The sequence below is a fragment of the Hesperophylax consimilis genome, chromosome 16 (genome assembly GCF_061612785.1).
Source record: "Hesperophylax consimilis isolate HC1 chromosome 16, BYU_Hcon_1.0, whole genome shotgun sequence".
Lineage (NCBI taxonomy): Eukaryota > Metazoa > Arthropoda > Insecta > Trichoptera > Limnephilidae > Hesperophylax > Hesperophylax consimilis.
In genome coordinates, this window is record NC_142851.1 from 13,995,836 (window position 1) to 14,012,109 (window position 16,274).

General features: G+C 33.8%; 1 protein-coding gene across 1 annotated transcript in view; it reads right to left on the reverse strand.

Moving 5' to 3' along the window:
• Nucleotides 1-16,274, reverse strand: part of Ser (protein serrate) — a 389,512-nt gene that overhangs the window by 24,258 nt on the left and 348,980 nt on the right. The window contains exons 9-10 of the mRNA XM_089640941.1: nucleotides 15,527-15,733; nucleotides 13,724-13,851 (exon numbers count right to left, since the gene is read on the reverse strand). Of these exons, the coding sequence (XP_089497067.1) occupies nucleotides 13,724-13,851; nucleotides 15,527-15,733 (335 nt within the window). The remainder of the gene's footprint in view (nucleotides 1-13,723; nucleotides 13,852-15,526; nucleotides 15,734-16,274) is intronic.

Genomic DNA, 16,274 nt, shown 5'->3' on the forward strand with positions numbered 1-16,274 from the left:
TCCAGGATATACAGGATTTTAATAAATCAGCAATATACGTTTTTCTCCGGGTGATTTGGAAACAGCCAATAATGTCGGTCGGTTTAAATTTAGACCTAGTAGGTGTTGTAAAGGTTGGGCTAGGTTAGGTTAGGTTGGTCGATAAATTAATGAATCTTATATACGTAGCTTTGTAATGGTAAAATATAGAGTTACCTGACATTTCTGATTCCATTTTAAACAATACCTTTAAATATTTCAAAATGAAAACGCATAAATCTTTAACATATTAAATTGCTTTCCTCAAATATATTTACTAAGAAAAGATATCACGCTGTTTGAGGTCTGAAATTAAACCAAAGTAATCATATAATATTGAAGCCTGAACGGGGTGATTTAAATATTCTCACTGGTAAAGGGTAACGAGACGAAGCTTCCAATTAATTTAACCCCATTCTTACCCCCGCCAGCGGAGCTCCCCCCTGCAGCGCGCGCCCGGGGTACCCACTGGGCTACTGACCAAGCGAACTTATTATTTCTCGGAGGAAAGAAATGTAAAAGAGTAACTCGGTCGAGTAAAGAGCTACGAAGTCAGGATGAATATATTTATTTTCAAAATGATGGATGAAAGTATTCTGAATGCTGTTGAAATCTCTGAGGCGAAATGTGGAGATCCGCAAAAAGTGCAAGGCTGATGTAAGTTTCATGAGTAAGATTAAGAAAGCGACGCTTACATGGTTTGGACAAGTAGAGCGAACGAGCGAAGAAAGGAGTGTAAGGAGAATATATGACGCGAATGCGAATGGTAGCAGAAGTCGGGACCACCGAGGAAGACATGGCTCGATCGAGTGAATCAGATACTTGAGTCGGGCCATGTCAAGAGTCAGAATAATAGAAGAGTATGTATGAGACGATGTATGAATGTGAATGAGGTTAGAAGTGTTTGCCAAGACCGAGTTGTTTGGCGGTCCGTTCTCTAGAGCCTACCTCTGCAGGGAAACGGCGTGATGGTTAGTTAGTTAGTTAGTTACAGTATATTAATTTTTAAATTACACGAACAAACAAGCATCAAATTGTAGACTCCAAACTGTCCAAACAAACAAGCATCAAATTGTAGGCTCAAAACTGTCTAAACAAAAAAATAAATAAAACAACTCATAAACACTTGCAGAAAAGTCAACAGATGTCGCACATTAAAAAATAAATAAATAATAAGATAGGTTTATCTACAAAGACGCTGTCTGGATTGCATTTAGTTCGGGTTGAATCTTGCGATCATACATAAAGATAGTTGCCAATAAAAATGTGCGGTGAAAAAATGAAGACAATGTTAGTAGTTCTTATTCGAAGTATGATACAGTTAAAAGTGACCGAGGGGAATAGGGTCCCATTAGCTCAGTTGGTAGAGCACTGTCACGGAAAGACAAGGGTCGGGGTTCGAGTCCCAGATGTGACCGTTTCCTTTTCTGATTTTTCTGTTTCAGATTTTCGTTTAGAAATCACTAATATTGTCTTCAATATTTAAATATTACAATTTGAGGTTTTACTCAATAAAGTTATTCCGAAAAATAAATATTCATTCTAGACTTGCAGAAAAGTCAACAGATGTCGCACATAAAAAAAAATAAAAAAATAAGATAGGTTTATCTACAAAGACGCTGTCTGGATTGCATTTAGTTCGGATTGAATCTTGCGATCATACATAAAGATAGTTGCCAATAAAAATGTGAGGTGAAAAAATGAAGACAATGTTAGTAGTTCTTATTCGAAGTATGATACAGTTAAAAGTGACCGAGGGGAATAGGGTCCCATTAGCTCAGTTGGTAGAGCACTGTCACGGAAAGACAAGGGTCCTGGGTTCGAGTCCCAGATGTGACCGTTTCCTTTTCTGATTTTTCTGTTTCAGATTTTCGTTTAGAAATCACTAATATTGTCTTCAATATTTAAATATTACAATTTGAGGTTTTACTCAATAAAGTTATTCCGAAAAATAAAAAAACTCATAAACAATTTTCTTGAAACCACAAACAACCTAACCTCCGGTAGGTCATTTTTAGCAGGAATTGTTCTGTTACAGTACAGATAATCTGATACATTATCAATTATTATATTTTAACCCTCTTACTTTAATTTTTACCCAACCAGTTGTGTCAAATTTACAACACGTTTATTAGTAAGGCCCTTTATATTCATTTTGTACCACTTACTTATTAATCATATTTATGATATGTACACATATACATTCCCCTGACAATTTATTATGGCCACCCAAACTTCTCCTCTACATCTTAGTTTCAGGTTTATTTTTAATGATATTTATGAAACACGAAGTTTGTAGTGTGTTTCTAATAGTCAGCTTACACTAGTTGACTTGGAGATAGGTGTTTTTTCCCTTTACCATGGCTAAAAACAACAAAAGTAGGTTTAAAAGGGTATTTAGCATAACTAAATAATATATTTTTAAATCAAATCGCTACCAAAACATATTTATTGTATTGTGAATAAATGTATAACTACAAGTTAAAATCTGTAATTTTCTAATAATTAATTAATCTACTTCCTTTATAAGTTCCAAAATAATCGAGAATAAAAATAACCTGCGCTCACTCGACAGTGACAGAATAAGAACTAACGTAAAATAAAATGGCTGACAGAACAACGGTGTTACTAGCCCGATAATAAAATTGTCTATTTTGTAAGTAGTTGAGATCATATTATTATTTCTGTAAAATTTTGGTGAATGAACGAAGTAAACATATAAAGAAAAAAGTCAACAAGTAAAGAAAATCAAAAATTTTTTTTTTGAAAAATAATAATATTTTGGGTTGGCAATAATAAATTGTCAGGACACTGTATATCTTATTGGTAAGGTATATTTAAAAAAAATAATCGACAAAATTCATTCGAAATGGCACGATTCCCATATAGCGATAATCATAAGTGTATTTTTTTATTCTCAGATAAATAATTTTATGGCAGAACCAAACTTCGTTGTTTATAGTTTTGTCATCAGAGCGAATACTTCGAACATGATTCGATTTTTAGAGTTTCTGGACCGGATGTTTCGATTATACCAATCTCTAGATCCGAATAGATTTATTACGGGACGCGGATACAATAAAATATTTCGGATTAATAAGTGGGTAGGCATGTTAAAAATCTAAACATCACGATCCATATTGGACCGTATGATTTAAGAAGGTTCCTACCAGTTAAAACATTAAAAAAACAGATATTATTGGTTAGCTAACCAATGGATTGAGATATCTAAAGCAAAGTAAAGTACCTACCTACATATTTATTGATTTTACATTTAAAATTTTTGTAAGTTTTATCAAAAGTAATGATTAACATTACAACCCATAGACAAAACAGTACCAAAATGATAAATGCCATACATAATACATTTTTGTAAAAATTATTGTCTTCCATTTTTGTAACAAATAGATATGATGATATCCTCATTGGAATCTTCCATGCTGAGGACTTGAGATGGTTTTTAGTGCAGTTGAGTAGTTTAGGTTTCAGTCTGTATTTGGTGTGATTTTTTTTTCTATTTCAGATCTCTCCGTTAATTGTGTCCAGCATTTTATTTCAGATTTAAATGTTTTAATATTGTTGTGATTTTTGAATGAGAGTGGGATTTTGTTGCGTATATACCTCTAAGATACGAAGGTTACCACGGAATAGTTAAAAGCGTGCTTAAAATTTAAATAAGAATTACGCTTTTAGTATATTATTCTACTGTTACATTACCTGTTGGTTTTATTTACGGTTAAACATTCGTATAACAGGTTTCGCTCTTGTCCGAGCGTTGGTGTTATAAGTTATAAGATGATCGTATACGAAAAGACATCGTTCACAATAATAATATCACTCACCATTTTTTAATACCTCTTTATTTATCTAGAACAGTGATGATCAATCTTTTTGGCCGAAGGGCCAATTTATCCATTTTAAAATTTATTCGCGGGAAACGGGGCATAGGGTACCTACTGCTTGACATTGTTAGTACAGTTCATACAGTGGTGTCGCAAACCCATTTGTCTTTTCCAAAACAATCATAGAACGCAAAAAAACAATGCGCCGCAGGCGAACATTTTGTATCACTAAGTGCAAACGAATAAATTCTGTGGTTTTTACCATTCTTTTTTTTATATTTTTTTTATATTAACTCCACCCAGGAGGCCCTGAAGAAAATAATTTCCCTCAGGGCCTATGTCATCTTTGGGGATGCTGTGTGGAGGGTCTTTTTGTGGAGAGGAAGGAGTGAACATGGGTTTTGAAGAGTCCCATGTTGTAGGAGGGAGGAAACACAGAGGCCGGCAGTTCGTTCCACAGCCGAGCTGTTGAACTTAAGAAAGAATCGTAGAAGCGACCCGTTCTGAAATAAAGAACGTATAAAGGATACTTACTTGTAGTTTTGGGCAACTGTAGATTTCTCATTCGAAAAATTTAGTCTATAAAACTTTGGTATTTTATAAAACGGAAACCTTTAAAATGCATCAAACTTAGATCTCAACCAAAATAATGCCGCGCAGCGAAGATGATTTTTATCTATGGTTGAACAACGAAATTTGGCTATGCATATGTAAGAAAAATCAGCTCATTTTGAGCAGCTGATTCACAACTTAGAAGATAGACTGAAGTTTCCCGCTTTTTTAAAACAACAGAAATCATTGAATATTCATTTTATATCAAAAACTATTTTATTTAGACAAGTGGGAAAAGTACGAAAACAGGAAGTACGAAGTAAAAATACTAGAGTACGAAAAGGCTCGTAGGCCAAACGTAATGGGCTCTCGGGCCGCAAGTTGCACACCACTGATTGCAAATGTGTTGTATTTATTTTTTTATATATGTATGTCGGGTAACGTATATTAGATACTAAAATCAGGTTGTATGTTATATACTAAAATATATTATGACTTGCTTTCGCAGGCCATTATTGAAAAGGGAGCCAACTTTCTAACGTTCGATCAAAGGAAAGAACGTGCTTGCACGCTTTGTTTCCAGTAATCTGTGAAAGCGTATTAATTTCCGAACAATTTTCTCGTTTAATTATAAAACTTGCACCTGCGTAACGTGTAGATTAAAATGATAAATGTTTACAATAAAACCGCACGTTTTAATGATTTCCGTCAGGTCAGAATGGACAGATATGTAGTTATTACGGTTATGTATTAGTAGTTGGTCAGGCTGTTAGATCCATCAATTTCCATCACTGAAACTCGCAGCCAGGCCAAGGAAATGTTGGCAGCCCATCCGCGAGGATGACGGACGGGAATTGCAACAATAGACTGCAAATGCCTCAGAGGTGGTGAGGAGATATCGGTATCTGTTCAACTGCAAGATATGCAGGGTGTGTAAAGACGCTAAGACTTTTCAGAAGAGGGATTTCTAAATAAGATAGAACATTTGCAGTTAGAACTATAACTATGGATTTTTTTAGCTGGATAGAATATTGGCATGAACTTGTTTAAATAAATCGTTTTATATATTTTATGAATTGAATAAATTAATTAATTTGGGAGGCGAGTATAACCAACAGTCCTTCCATAGGTCACCTTAAGTGGTTCGCTACGTTTGGTGACTTAGCAGAGGTGCTCGGGTTCAGGGGGTTAGGTTTGTTTTGATTTTGGCGGTGGATGCGTTTGCCTCCCTACTGCGTGGCGGGCCGAATCGAATTGTTGTGGGAGACACTTTGACCCCTCCAGCCGGACTCTCTCGACCCATCAGCCATGCAAAAGCAGTAGGAGGGATGAATTGACCCTCAGATTCCTAGACACTCTTTATACTCTTTTCCTTCCCAGATCTTACTCTCTTACTCCTTCCTTTCCACAAAAATACCCTCCACACAACATTACCAAAGACGACATAGGCCCTGAAGGTTTTTTCTTGGAGTCTCCCGTGTAGAGCTAATGTTAAAAAAAAATTACGTATAAAAGAAAAACTTAAAATTAAAACGGAGTTCTACAAATTAATCTTGACAACAATAAATAAAAGACGTGAGCCACGCCTATATTACCCAGGGTTTCTATAATAGACCAGTATACATGAAAATATGGCTAAGCTTGATTGAGAACTACTCATGTATATTAGAGAAATAAAACTTACGTTAATAATCTAACAAAAAAAATGTTTGAAACACCACAACAGATTCCTGAAAATCAACAAAGAGCAATTGCATCATTAGCGTTATTTCCAGTTCTTCTTCAAGAGCTTTATGGCGTCCAGCTATGAGTATACATAGATTCCAATCATTTTTTAAAAAAGCTTCCATCAATTCAAAACAGTAAGAAGAAATACAAAAATATTCCATTTTAAATCTAAACATGTGCCGGAACAAACGTAGATGATATTTGCTGCGTCAGAGCATCTTGGCCCGCGAAGATATCGAGTTCGCATCCCGCCATGGCCCATAATTGGACAGCGTGGAGCCAAGATTCGCCGGGTGAGATACTGAAACAACTAAACAACCGAACAACTGAGCAGCCGAACAACTAAGCAACCAAACAGCCGAACAACGGGTGGAGGGTTCAGATTTGACGGCTGCCTTTATTTACGACAAAGGGTAAAGTTCAGAAGCGGATATGAATATGTTATTGTTGCGTTTTAAAGGGAAGATTTATGTACCAATCGTCCGGTTATCTGTTTTGTGGCTTCGGTTTTGTGTTGTATAATAATACCTTACTGTGGGTTCACGACACTCAATGAGGGAGCGAAATTCACATTTAAATCATAAAGCTAGCTAATTTTGAAATTACAGTGTTCGTTTTTCTTGTTTCAGACTTTTGGTAACAAAATGTACAACACTCTCATGCATACAATAAACTGTCACCACAAACCATAGCAATAACTAAGATGTATTCCTTCATCAAACATATCACAAAATAGCTAATAAAAGATCACAAGGGAATTAAAGACCTTGTGGAATAGAACTAAATTATTTATTTATATATATATACAGGGTGTATCGGCACGTACCCGACAAACTTTAACCAGCTATTCCATAGCACATTTGGAGTAAAAAGTGTTATGGGCACTTTGCTGTCCAGTAGCATTTTTTTTTCAATTAAAAACAAAAAAAATAAAAATTTCCACACTACATCACTGTCATTGGCATTGCTTTTCGTGTTCAACAGCTGTTATAAGCAAGTATGTCGAAAAGCGTCTTCGCTCTTTCGCACACACTAAATAATAATAGTTAAAAATGAGACGAATGGTGCCGTGCCATTTCGTTGTGATTGTAAAAGCGCGCAAAACATTAAAACTAATTTACCAACGCTACTCTAATTTTTAGGATTCGACAAAGTGTTGGTATAGATTAAGCTTAGTTCTATAAATGGAGTCAATAAATAAATCAATAGCACCCCCATACTTGTTGCCCAGATCATGTATCCTATTGGTCAGTGAGTGTGTCTGATAGTTAGTCGTGTATGTATTGCAGAAGAATGTTATATTTTGTCTTGTATTCCTAGTAAGCACATGGAATTTAATAGTGGCAACGATGGCAGGACTATCAATTAAGTTGTTAATGACTCTGTGTAACACAACTAGGCCTGAAATAATTCTCCTGTAAGACAGTGTTTTTAAATGCAATTGATTCATCAAACTGACATAATCAATAGGAATTCTGAGCTTAATTGTAGAAGTTATTGCTAATAGTGCCGCCCTAATCTAATCGTGGTCTTTTTAACCCAAAGATGTTATATTCTATTATCTTTGTTTTAACCACACGGAGAAGAATGATTATTGCTAACTTATTAAGAATCTTTTCAAAATTATTCGTAATCTGGTTAAAAATGGGCTGGCAGGCCCTTAACAAATGAATTGATAAGTTTACTGAAATTTTTTAGCAAAATACGAATGCATTATCACGATGTCGGAACACGTGTTTATAAAAATCAGATTTTCGTCAACATTTCTCAATTCGTAATAAACACGTGTTTACTCATTTAATACTCATTTTTCTTCTTCTTTTACACACTACATACTTTTTTTTCTCACAAATTTTATCTGATTCTAAGACTGCAATGTTAATAACAAATGCAATGAAACATTTTTATTGTATATTCCGATAACCTACAGGTTACACCTAGTATAGGTAATATAAAGCATACATTTAAATCATGTAGAAAATTAATAATGGTAACTATTAAATTGTGGATTTCTTTTGTATGAAAATGATAAAAATACATTTCAATAAACGCAGATTTATCGGCACTGAACTGAACTGAACTGAAAAAAGTGTTCACAGGGTGACTTTAAGTAGATGCGTATTTTATGACCAGAAACGCGACGATTGTCATCTGTCATACTATAAAATGAGATCCAATATTAAAACCACTCGGGTCACTTAATGTTATTGCAAATCATCAAATTATACGTCCTCATAATTTTTTTTCTTCTATTATCGTCAGACAAATAATAAGAAGATATTTAGAAAGAGAGAACTTCAAGCTGTATGCTAATATCAACAATAATTAATAATAACAACTTGTTCCACTATTATAATGCGATAAGCAGTGCACATAGGCTGTAATCGGTAGTTTTAGTTAGAGCGTTGGGAGAGTTGGGGGTCAAGAAGCGGAACCTATTTTTTGCTTCATGTTTCATCTAAATATAATACATCAATGCTCCTCTAGACGATCCTGTATGCTTTCAAATAATTCCATAAAACAGAAAACTGTCAAAACAGTTCTCCCGGTTAAAGTGACAATTTATTTTTATAATACCTAAGTCTTTATAATCGCAAATAAAAGTGTTTTATAATCGTAAATAAAAGTGAAAAAATACCACCGGTAAATGGTTTTTAAAACTTTAGCTCTGTTTGCCTTCAAAATTTTAAAATTTTTATTTGCATAATATGTCCATTTGTAAATAATTAAAATTTTAAAGAATATTTCATCTGCTTTCGAAAACAGTATTTCATTTAGGGATACGTTCAAAAACAGCGAATCTATTTGAAATTGAATGTCAAGCGGAAATATTAATTTGACCACATGATAAAAAAATTTATTATGAGCAATAATTAGTCACCTGAAATATCCATACAAATTGAAAATATCTGCCGAGTAAAATAAATGCCGCCGACGGGAATTGAACCCGCACCTTCTGATGTCCGGTCAGACGCTATGGACCACTGAGCTACGTCGGCTTATTCCTGACAACAAGATATTTTTTGAGGGTTTAAAATATTGAAAATATCAATACAACTTCATCTAACCCAGCCCAGTTTGCTTACAAATATAATGTATCTGGTGACAAATATTATGAAATCTTTCTTTATGTTTAGGTAGTAACAGAGTTTTATAATCAAGTTTCATATCATGTCTAAAAAAATTTCAGATCGGAAGGTACAAAAAATTTATGAAAATGTAAATAAAAACTACAAACAGTTAAATAAGTAGTTGAACTTAATGTGTGCCGACCTTCTAACTTCTGACCCTTGACATAAAATCAAGTAGTAAGATATAGTTATGCATTTATTTGCTATCAAGATCAAACAATATAGGTATCTCATTTCAATTAAAAACCAATTTCAAGAAACAGAAAAAAAATCGATAAGTGATCATAATTTTAAATCGAATTGGTTTTTGAACAAGTTTAAAACTCCGTCGTGATTTAAAGAGCTACATTTTATAACCGTATATTTTTGTTTATGTTCTTATTGTGAAATTCTTCCTACCGCGGATCGAGAGGTTAATATGAATCGCCCCGTTAATAAACTGATACACGGCGCAAGATAAGATGTTGCTGTGGGGAAGAACACGTGGGAGAGGAGAGGGAAGTTGAGATGATTATAATTAGCGAATCATGCGGTTGTTATTTGTCAACATTTTCATCTTTGTGGGCTGCCACGGACCGCGGCGATCTGGCAGATAACGCCATCCACCGTGTATTGGTTTTGATCACGGATAGCGCCCCATTGTTCGTCTTACAATTATTAAACAACACTGTACCAACACCACGGACCACAAAGAGCCTGCTGAGGCAGATAAATGTAATCCCGAAGGCTTTATTTTTATAGTTTCAACACTTAAATAAAGCGTTGTTTTATTTTTTGTTTCTTCCGATGACATCTGTCAGATTTCCCGCGCTTATTGTCATCGGTGATACCAACTGCGGATGAAACGAATTTTAAATTTAGCTTGTGGGTAAGTATCTAGCATCTTACACTAACTAAACTTACCATTTGCGAGTTAATTATATTACAACCTTAAATAGTTTGCGGTGTTAATTGTTTTTTGTGATTCGCTGCGTTGCCTTTCCTCCTATTCTATGAGGGGAGATTTTCATCCTCACAAAACGTCTCTCCTGAAACCTTCACTAAAGAAAGAGGAAGGAATGGGTAGGTACGTTTTATCCATCAGAATCCCAATTAACCCTAAATAAATTCAATGGCAACCTTGCCATTTGAACTGAATGAAATTTCGCCCATTTTATTAGAGTAATTATTTATTGGATACTAAGTTGAAACAAAAGTCAGACTTATACTTCACTGAATTCGTGCTGGTGAATAAAAATTGGAGTGGATTAAGAGCTCTTTATTGCAACAATAGCCATTAATTAAATAGGTCATGGCAAGACCGAGACACTTACTTTTCGAATTAATTAGAATCCTTTGCAATAGAATAATTCTAACGATTAGGATGAGTCCTAAAGTTAAAATACAATTTAGAGAAGGGGCGATAAAATACTAATTTATTACTGACATAGCAATGAGCCAATTTAAGACATTTGAGGAAGAAGAATGAGAGGAAGATCTGGGAAGGAAGAAGGTATGAGTGGGAAGTAATCTGAGGGGCAATATGTCCAGGAGTGACGGACATGTGAATTCATGCCTCCTACTGCGGCGCAGGACGATGGGTAGAGAGAGTCCGGCTGGAGAGGTCAGAGTATTAACAAGGAAACAAATATAAATAGATTTATCGTGAATCCAAGGAAAACGCTGGTGAATACACGGAGGTATTGCTGATTTATTAAAATCCTGCTAAAACGGGATTGCAGGCATTTTCTAATAATCTTTTAGTACATTCATAATAAATCGGAACACGTGTTGTTGCACCTGCTTTAATCGGGACAAATGATTATATACAATGACGAAATGTGAAAATATTAGAAATTATTATTATATTAAGATTAGAATTTTTGCACACACTTGGAAACTATTAGGTTAAATCGCAGATACTTTTAATATTCCCCTTGTAAAGTATAAAGCTGCACTAATAATACATTTTCACGCCACTTATTTTAATGAGGTCACTACATAACAGGCTATTGTCATTGCTGCTTTCTTTACTGTTATTTTATTTGTTATGTTTTAATTAAATTTTATTCTTTAATTTTTATCATCACAATTTAATACTGCACTATGTATATTTAAAAAAGTAAAATAAAAACTTAGCATGTAAATGGCACTTGTGCCGTAAATTCTAAATAAATAAATTTATGATTTAAAAATATATTTGAAGTCCGCTGTATAGCAAAATGGGGAATAAATCAGCGTGGTTGAAAAGTTTAGCAGTTTTGAGTGATATTCTTGAGAAATCTCGGGCGAGTGAAGGGGAAGGAGATAAACGATGCTGGGTACAGAGGTTGCCATGCCAACGCTCAGGATGATTGATGGGACGATCGATGCAATTTAATTTGAGGCTGGATACTGCACTTTGATTGAACGAGATACGGATGCACAAATGTTGCAACAATGGGCAGTGACGCAACTGCAGCGATCGTGAAGAACGCAAAAAGCAGGAACAAAACAGAGGATTTGTTGAAATGACTTTCAGAATACGAGAGTTGAGGTGTTTTGCAAAGATTCAAATAAATCTAACACTATCATAAAATGATCAATAAACGCCATATTGTTTTTTTTTATTATTTTACATTTAAAAAGTTCCCGTTATACTCCGATTTTAGGTTCGTTTTAGCAAATATGACATTTTTAATTTTTTGAATTTTATTTTATATTATAGAAACAAACAGTACATGATTTACAGAGTTCAAACAATATACAGGAATAAAATACTTTATTTTGTGTACCTATGATATGTTTCCTTGTAATGTCTGCTAAGTGGTATGTTTATTCCTTAATTACCAGGTGACTAGTGTAGTTTACAGGTGTGTGTGTGTATGTGACGTGTTTAATTTATGTGTGAGTGTTTGTGTGTGTGTGTGTCTGTATGTATGCGCATTGAATAGTTTAAATTATTGACATGATGCCACGTTTGAATTTGGGCAGTGAACTTACTACTAATCAATTGATGACAATTTGATAGAAAACTGCAACGGACCTAGAATTGGCGTTTAATTGGCATCTCTGTAATGTCAAAAATCTAAAAAAATTGGCGCCGAGTGGCTATTTGAAGATAACCTTAATTTTCAGACGATTTTCATGGCTTTTGGTTTATCCTCTGCAGTTGTAAAATAATAATCAGAGCCACAAGTCTTGCTGCAAGCCTGTAAGTAATACAGGCTCTGGTAAATAACCTGAGAAACAAGATCTATACTGATCAAATTGATGTTGGAACAGGCGAAAATAGAGCAGCCATTAATCTAAAGGTAACGAGTATGCCTGACGCGCATCGTTTTAAAACTAACAATCTTTCCACTTAAATTTGAACAATTATTATTGTTGCCTTAGTCACTTGTATTCCAAAAGACTTGGTGGTTCAGTTTCTGTAAAATTATTTTAATATACTAACTTAAACTATAGTATCAGACATTTGGCCCTTTATATATTTTTTTTTATTAATATCAATAGCAAAATTTGTACATTATGTAGGTTTAAGGTATTATATAAGTATATTTTTTGTATTTTTTTTCACAGTCCTCCTCACTAGGGTTTCTTGTTCTGAGGCGGCCTGTAGTTTTTCTTAAATTTTTGTATTTAGTTGTATTTAGTTTTTAGTTGTTTTGTATTTTTATTTATGGTTGTATTATATTATTATAAATAAATTACCTGACTCCTACTACAGTGTGAGTGATACAAATTGAATAATATATATAAACTAATAGAATGACAGTAAATACCGAAACTTTAATCAATTTATTTTTATCTACCCGAACGATCTGGGATGCCAAACTCTATAAACACTAACCCCCTTGCATTTACTATCAAACGTGTTATAATTTTTACACAATTGATCGACAGTTATTTACCCTATATAAATAAGGCTACAAATGGTGATATAGTTAATGGAGTGCCATTGACTATATCACCAAATTGTAATGAACGTTTGTCAGATACTGTATAATAAACGGGAACGTATGTCGCTGATGTACAGATGTGGAAGCAGTTTATAAAGGGCGTGTACGCGTGTTTTTCTTTCTCTTCTATTTTAAATATACTATAATTTTTATCGAAGTTTTATATTATTGTACCAGAAACAAACGAAACACCAAAGATTAAATTTTTACTCAAATCAAATCTAAAGAGAAAAATGGTATTTTGTATACAAAGGTAACTAGTCAAGTAAAGGTAAAAAAAGCTTTACAATTGATAATACATATATTTAAGTTGTTTACTAGAAGACTACAAAGTTCAAATTCTTACAACAAAATGCCAATAATGAGTAAAACAACAAATTTGTTGACGATGTTGGAATGTCTTTCTGAAATTCAAGGTATCCTAAATGACCCAGTCATAAAATTATTAGGTTATGAGAGTATCGTAGTGACAGAACTGTACGCTGCTCATAACAGTTCCTGGTAAAAGAGTAAGTTAGAATAAATGACTTACCTCGCATTGGTAGCCGGTGAATCCCACAGGGCAGATACAGCGATATGCGTTGACCTGGTCTACACACTCTCCGCCGTTGAGACAAGGGTTGGAGGCGCAGTCGTCAACATCTGTGATGCAGTCTCGACCTGGTTAAAATATTCATAGTTAGACAAATATTGTTGTTTCGTAAATGTACAATTATTTTGATTCCCTCCTCGTAGTAAAAAAAACCACTCTTCCTCCTCGGAGTCAAAGCGAAAATGGCATCACCAATCTGGGAACTGTTGTGATGTTGAAGTAAGTGTGGAAAGGAAATAGGTGAAGAAAATGACCATTGTTCTCCGATTAGGAAACTAAAATTAATATACTACGTTTTTTTAGTTTCGTTCAAAACCAATTGCTTTTGTTTTTCACCTTAAAAAATGGAACACATTAGGAGAGGAAATAGTATATAACAGTGAAAGCATTAAAAATAATAAACTGTTTTATTGACAGCATATCTTCTGGATTGATATACATTTACCGCCATGGTTGACACCACGATCTGCTGTGTATGGTAGAACGAAGTACGAACGTGAACGAACATTTTTGGCACCTCTACTCACCGCAACGTATTATTTACCAATTTTACTTATTATTTACTATTTTAATTTATTATTTGCAAAATTTTATTAAGCGCAAATAAAATTATTGTATTTTCTACGAATTTAATCCAGGAATACTTTATTTATTTATTGATTTTCGGGAAATCGAGACAGTTTATATTTAATCAGTTTGTACATAAGTATTATATAGTAAAATAAAACCAATTATGGGTTTCCTCCTTGTGATTTTAACTGAGACAGCATAATATGGAATAAGCTATTTAAATTTGTGAGAAAGGAATATGAATTAAAACGAAAAAATTACAGAACAATACATTTATAGCCATGGAGAGAGGTTGTAGATATAAATCAAATCATAATAGAGTTATAAACAATAGAGACATAAACATTATTCACAAACCATCAGAGAAATATTATTTTATGGACCTCTTGTATTTGGTAAGTTCGCAACTGAAAATATCAACCTTGGATAATACGCTATTGTAATTATTGTATAGCCTGTTCAGGCAATAATTCTGCTTAGAGTTCGTTTTGCTTTGATCAATCCTGAACAGGACACAAGAGCGTGTTGAACGCGCAGGTATATTGAATGGAATCTTATAAGATTACTAAATATGTTATACACACATAAAAAAAGATTCATAATATGTATTACAAACAAATAATATGAACCCAAAATCAACTTTAGAAGAAATCATATATAAACCAATACCAAACTAATGCAAACTCACAGTTGCTTTATTGGACCTCGCACTTTTAATCTATTACCAAAAAAATTCAAGTAACAACTAAACTAGCACAATACCAAAAAGAATTAAAGTTGTGGCTGTACAATGCAAATGTTGAAGCATTATTATTATTTTATTTTGTGTTCTTTTACTTCATATATATTATCTTACAATTTTTATTTTTACTTTGATTTATTTTTAATATGCACCTCTTGCACAATCTTTTAGACTAACTTTAATTATAATCCTACCGTTTTTCTTTATATATATGCTTACTGTTATTTTCAGGTACAAAAATATAATGTATACACTTATATTACCCACGCACAGGCTGCGCCTTAGTGGGTTCCCTTTCTTATTATTATAAAACTGTAATGTCGAATGTATAAATTGGGAAAAAAAAATGAAATAAAAAAAAATAATAATGTGAATATAGATTTAACAGTAACAAAACCTAATAACAGTTGAAAGATTTATGTAAAAGTAACCTGTATATCCCGGTTGACAGGCGCAGTGGTAATCATTGACCAGGTCAATGCAGGTGGCTCCGTGGAGGCACTGCCCCACGCAGTCGTTGATGTTCCTGTCGCAGTTCCTGCCCGCCCAGCCCCTCCTGCAGCGGCACTGGTACCCGCCCGCCAGGTTCACGCAGGACACCGCGTTGATGCAAGGTTCGGAGACGCACTCGTCCACATCTGAAAATATTGAAATTGATGTAAAAAAATCTGTATTACACAAATGCATTTTTTTAATTGTCAACAGATGTCACTATCTTCGTTTGTAGTAGAACTTTATTTCACTTTAATATTTTTTTAATTGAAAATCTTTATTTCGCACTGTCACACATTTACGTTTTGAAACGCAGCCAAAAGAGGAATTCAGTATCCACTAAATCTACACTTTCGATGTTATCGACTACAAAATTATGAATGTCGATCAGTTTGCTATCAAAGAAACTAATAATAAAATTTTATTAAAAAAATCAACTATGTCACCGTATAAATTTTGTTATTTTGCCTATTTTCACTTCTGGCTGGCATTGAAATTAAACAATCAACCCTTTTCCGCTGAAAATTTTGGTTTTGTGACATCATCAATAGCGACTTATCTGCTTTCGTTTGGATTTTTTAATAAAGATATCAATTAAGAATTCAAAAAGAGACACAACGCACCTGTTTGTAGGGCATTATGGATAGGTGAATAAAACTAGACATTTAATTCAAAATCTTCAAAATA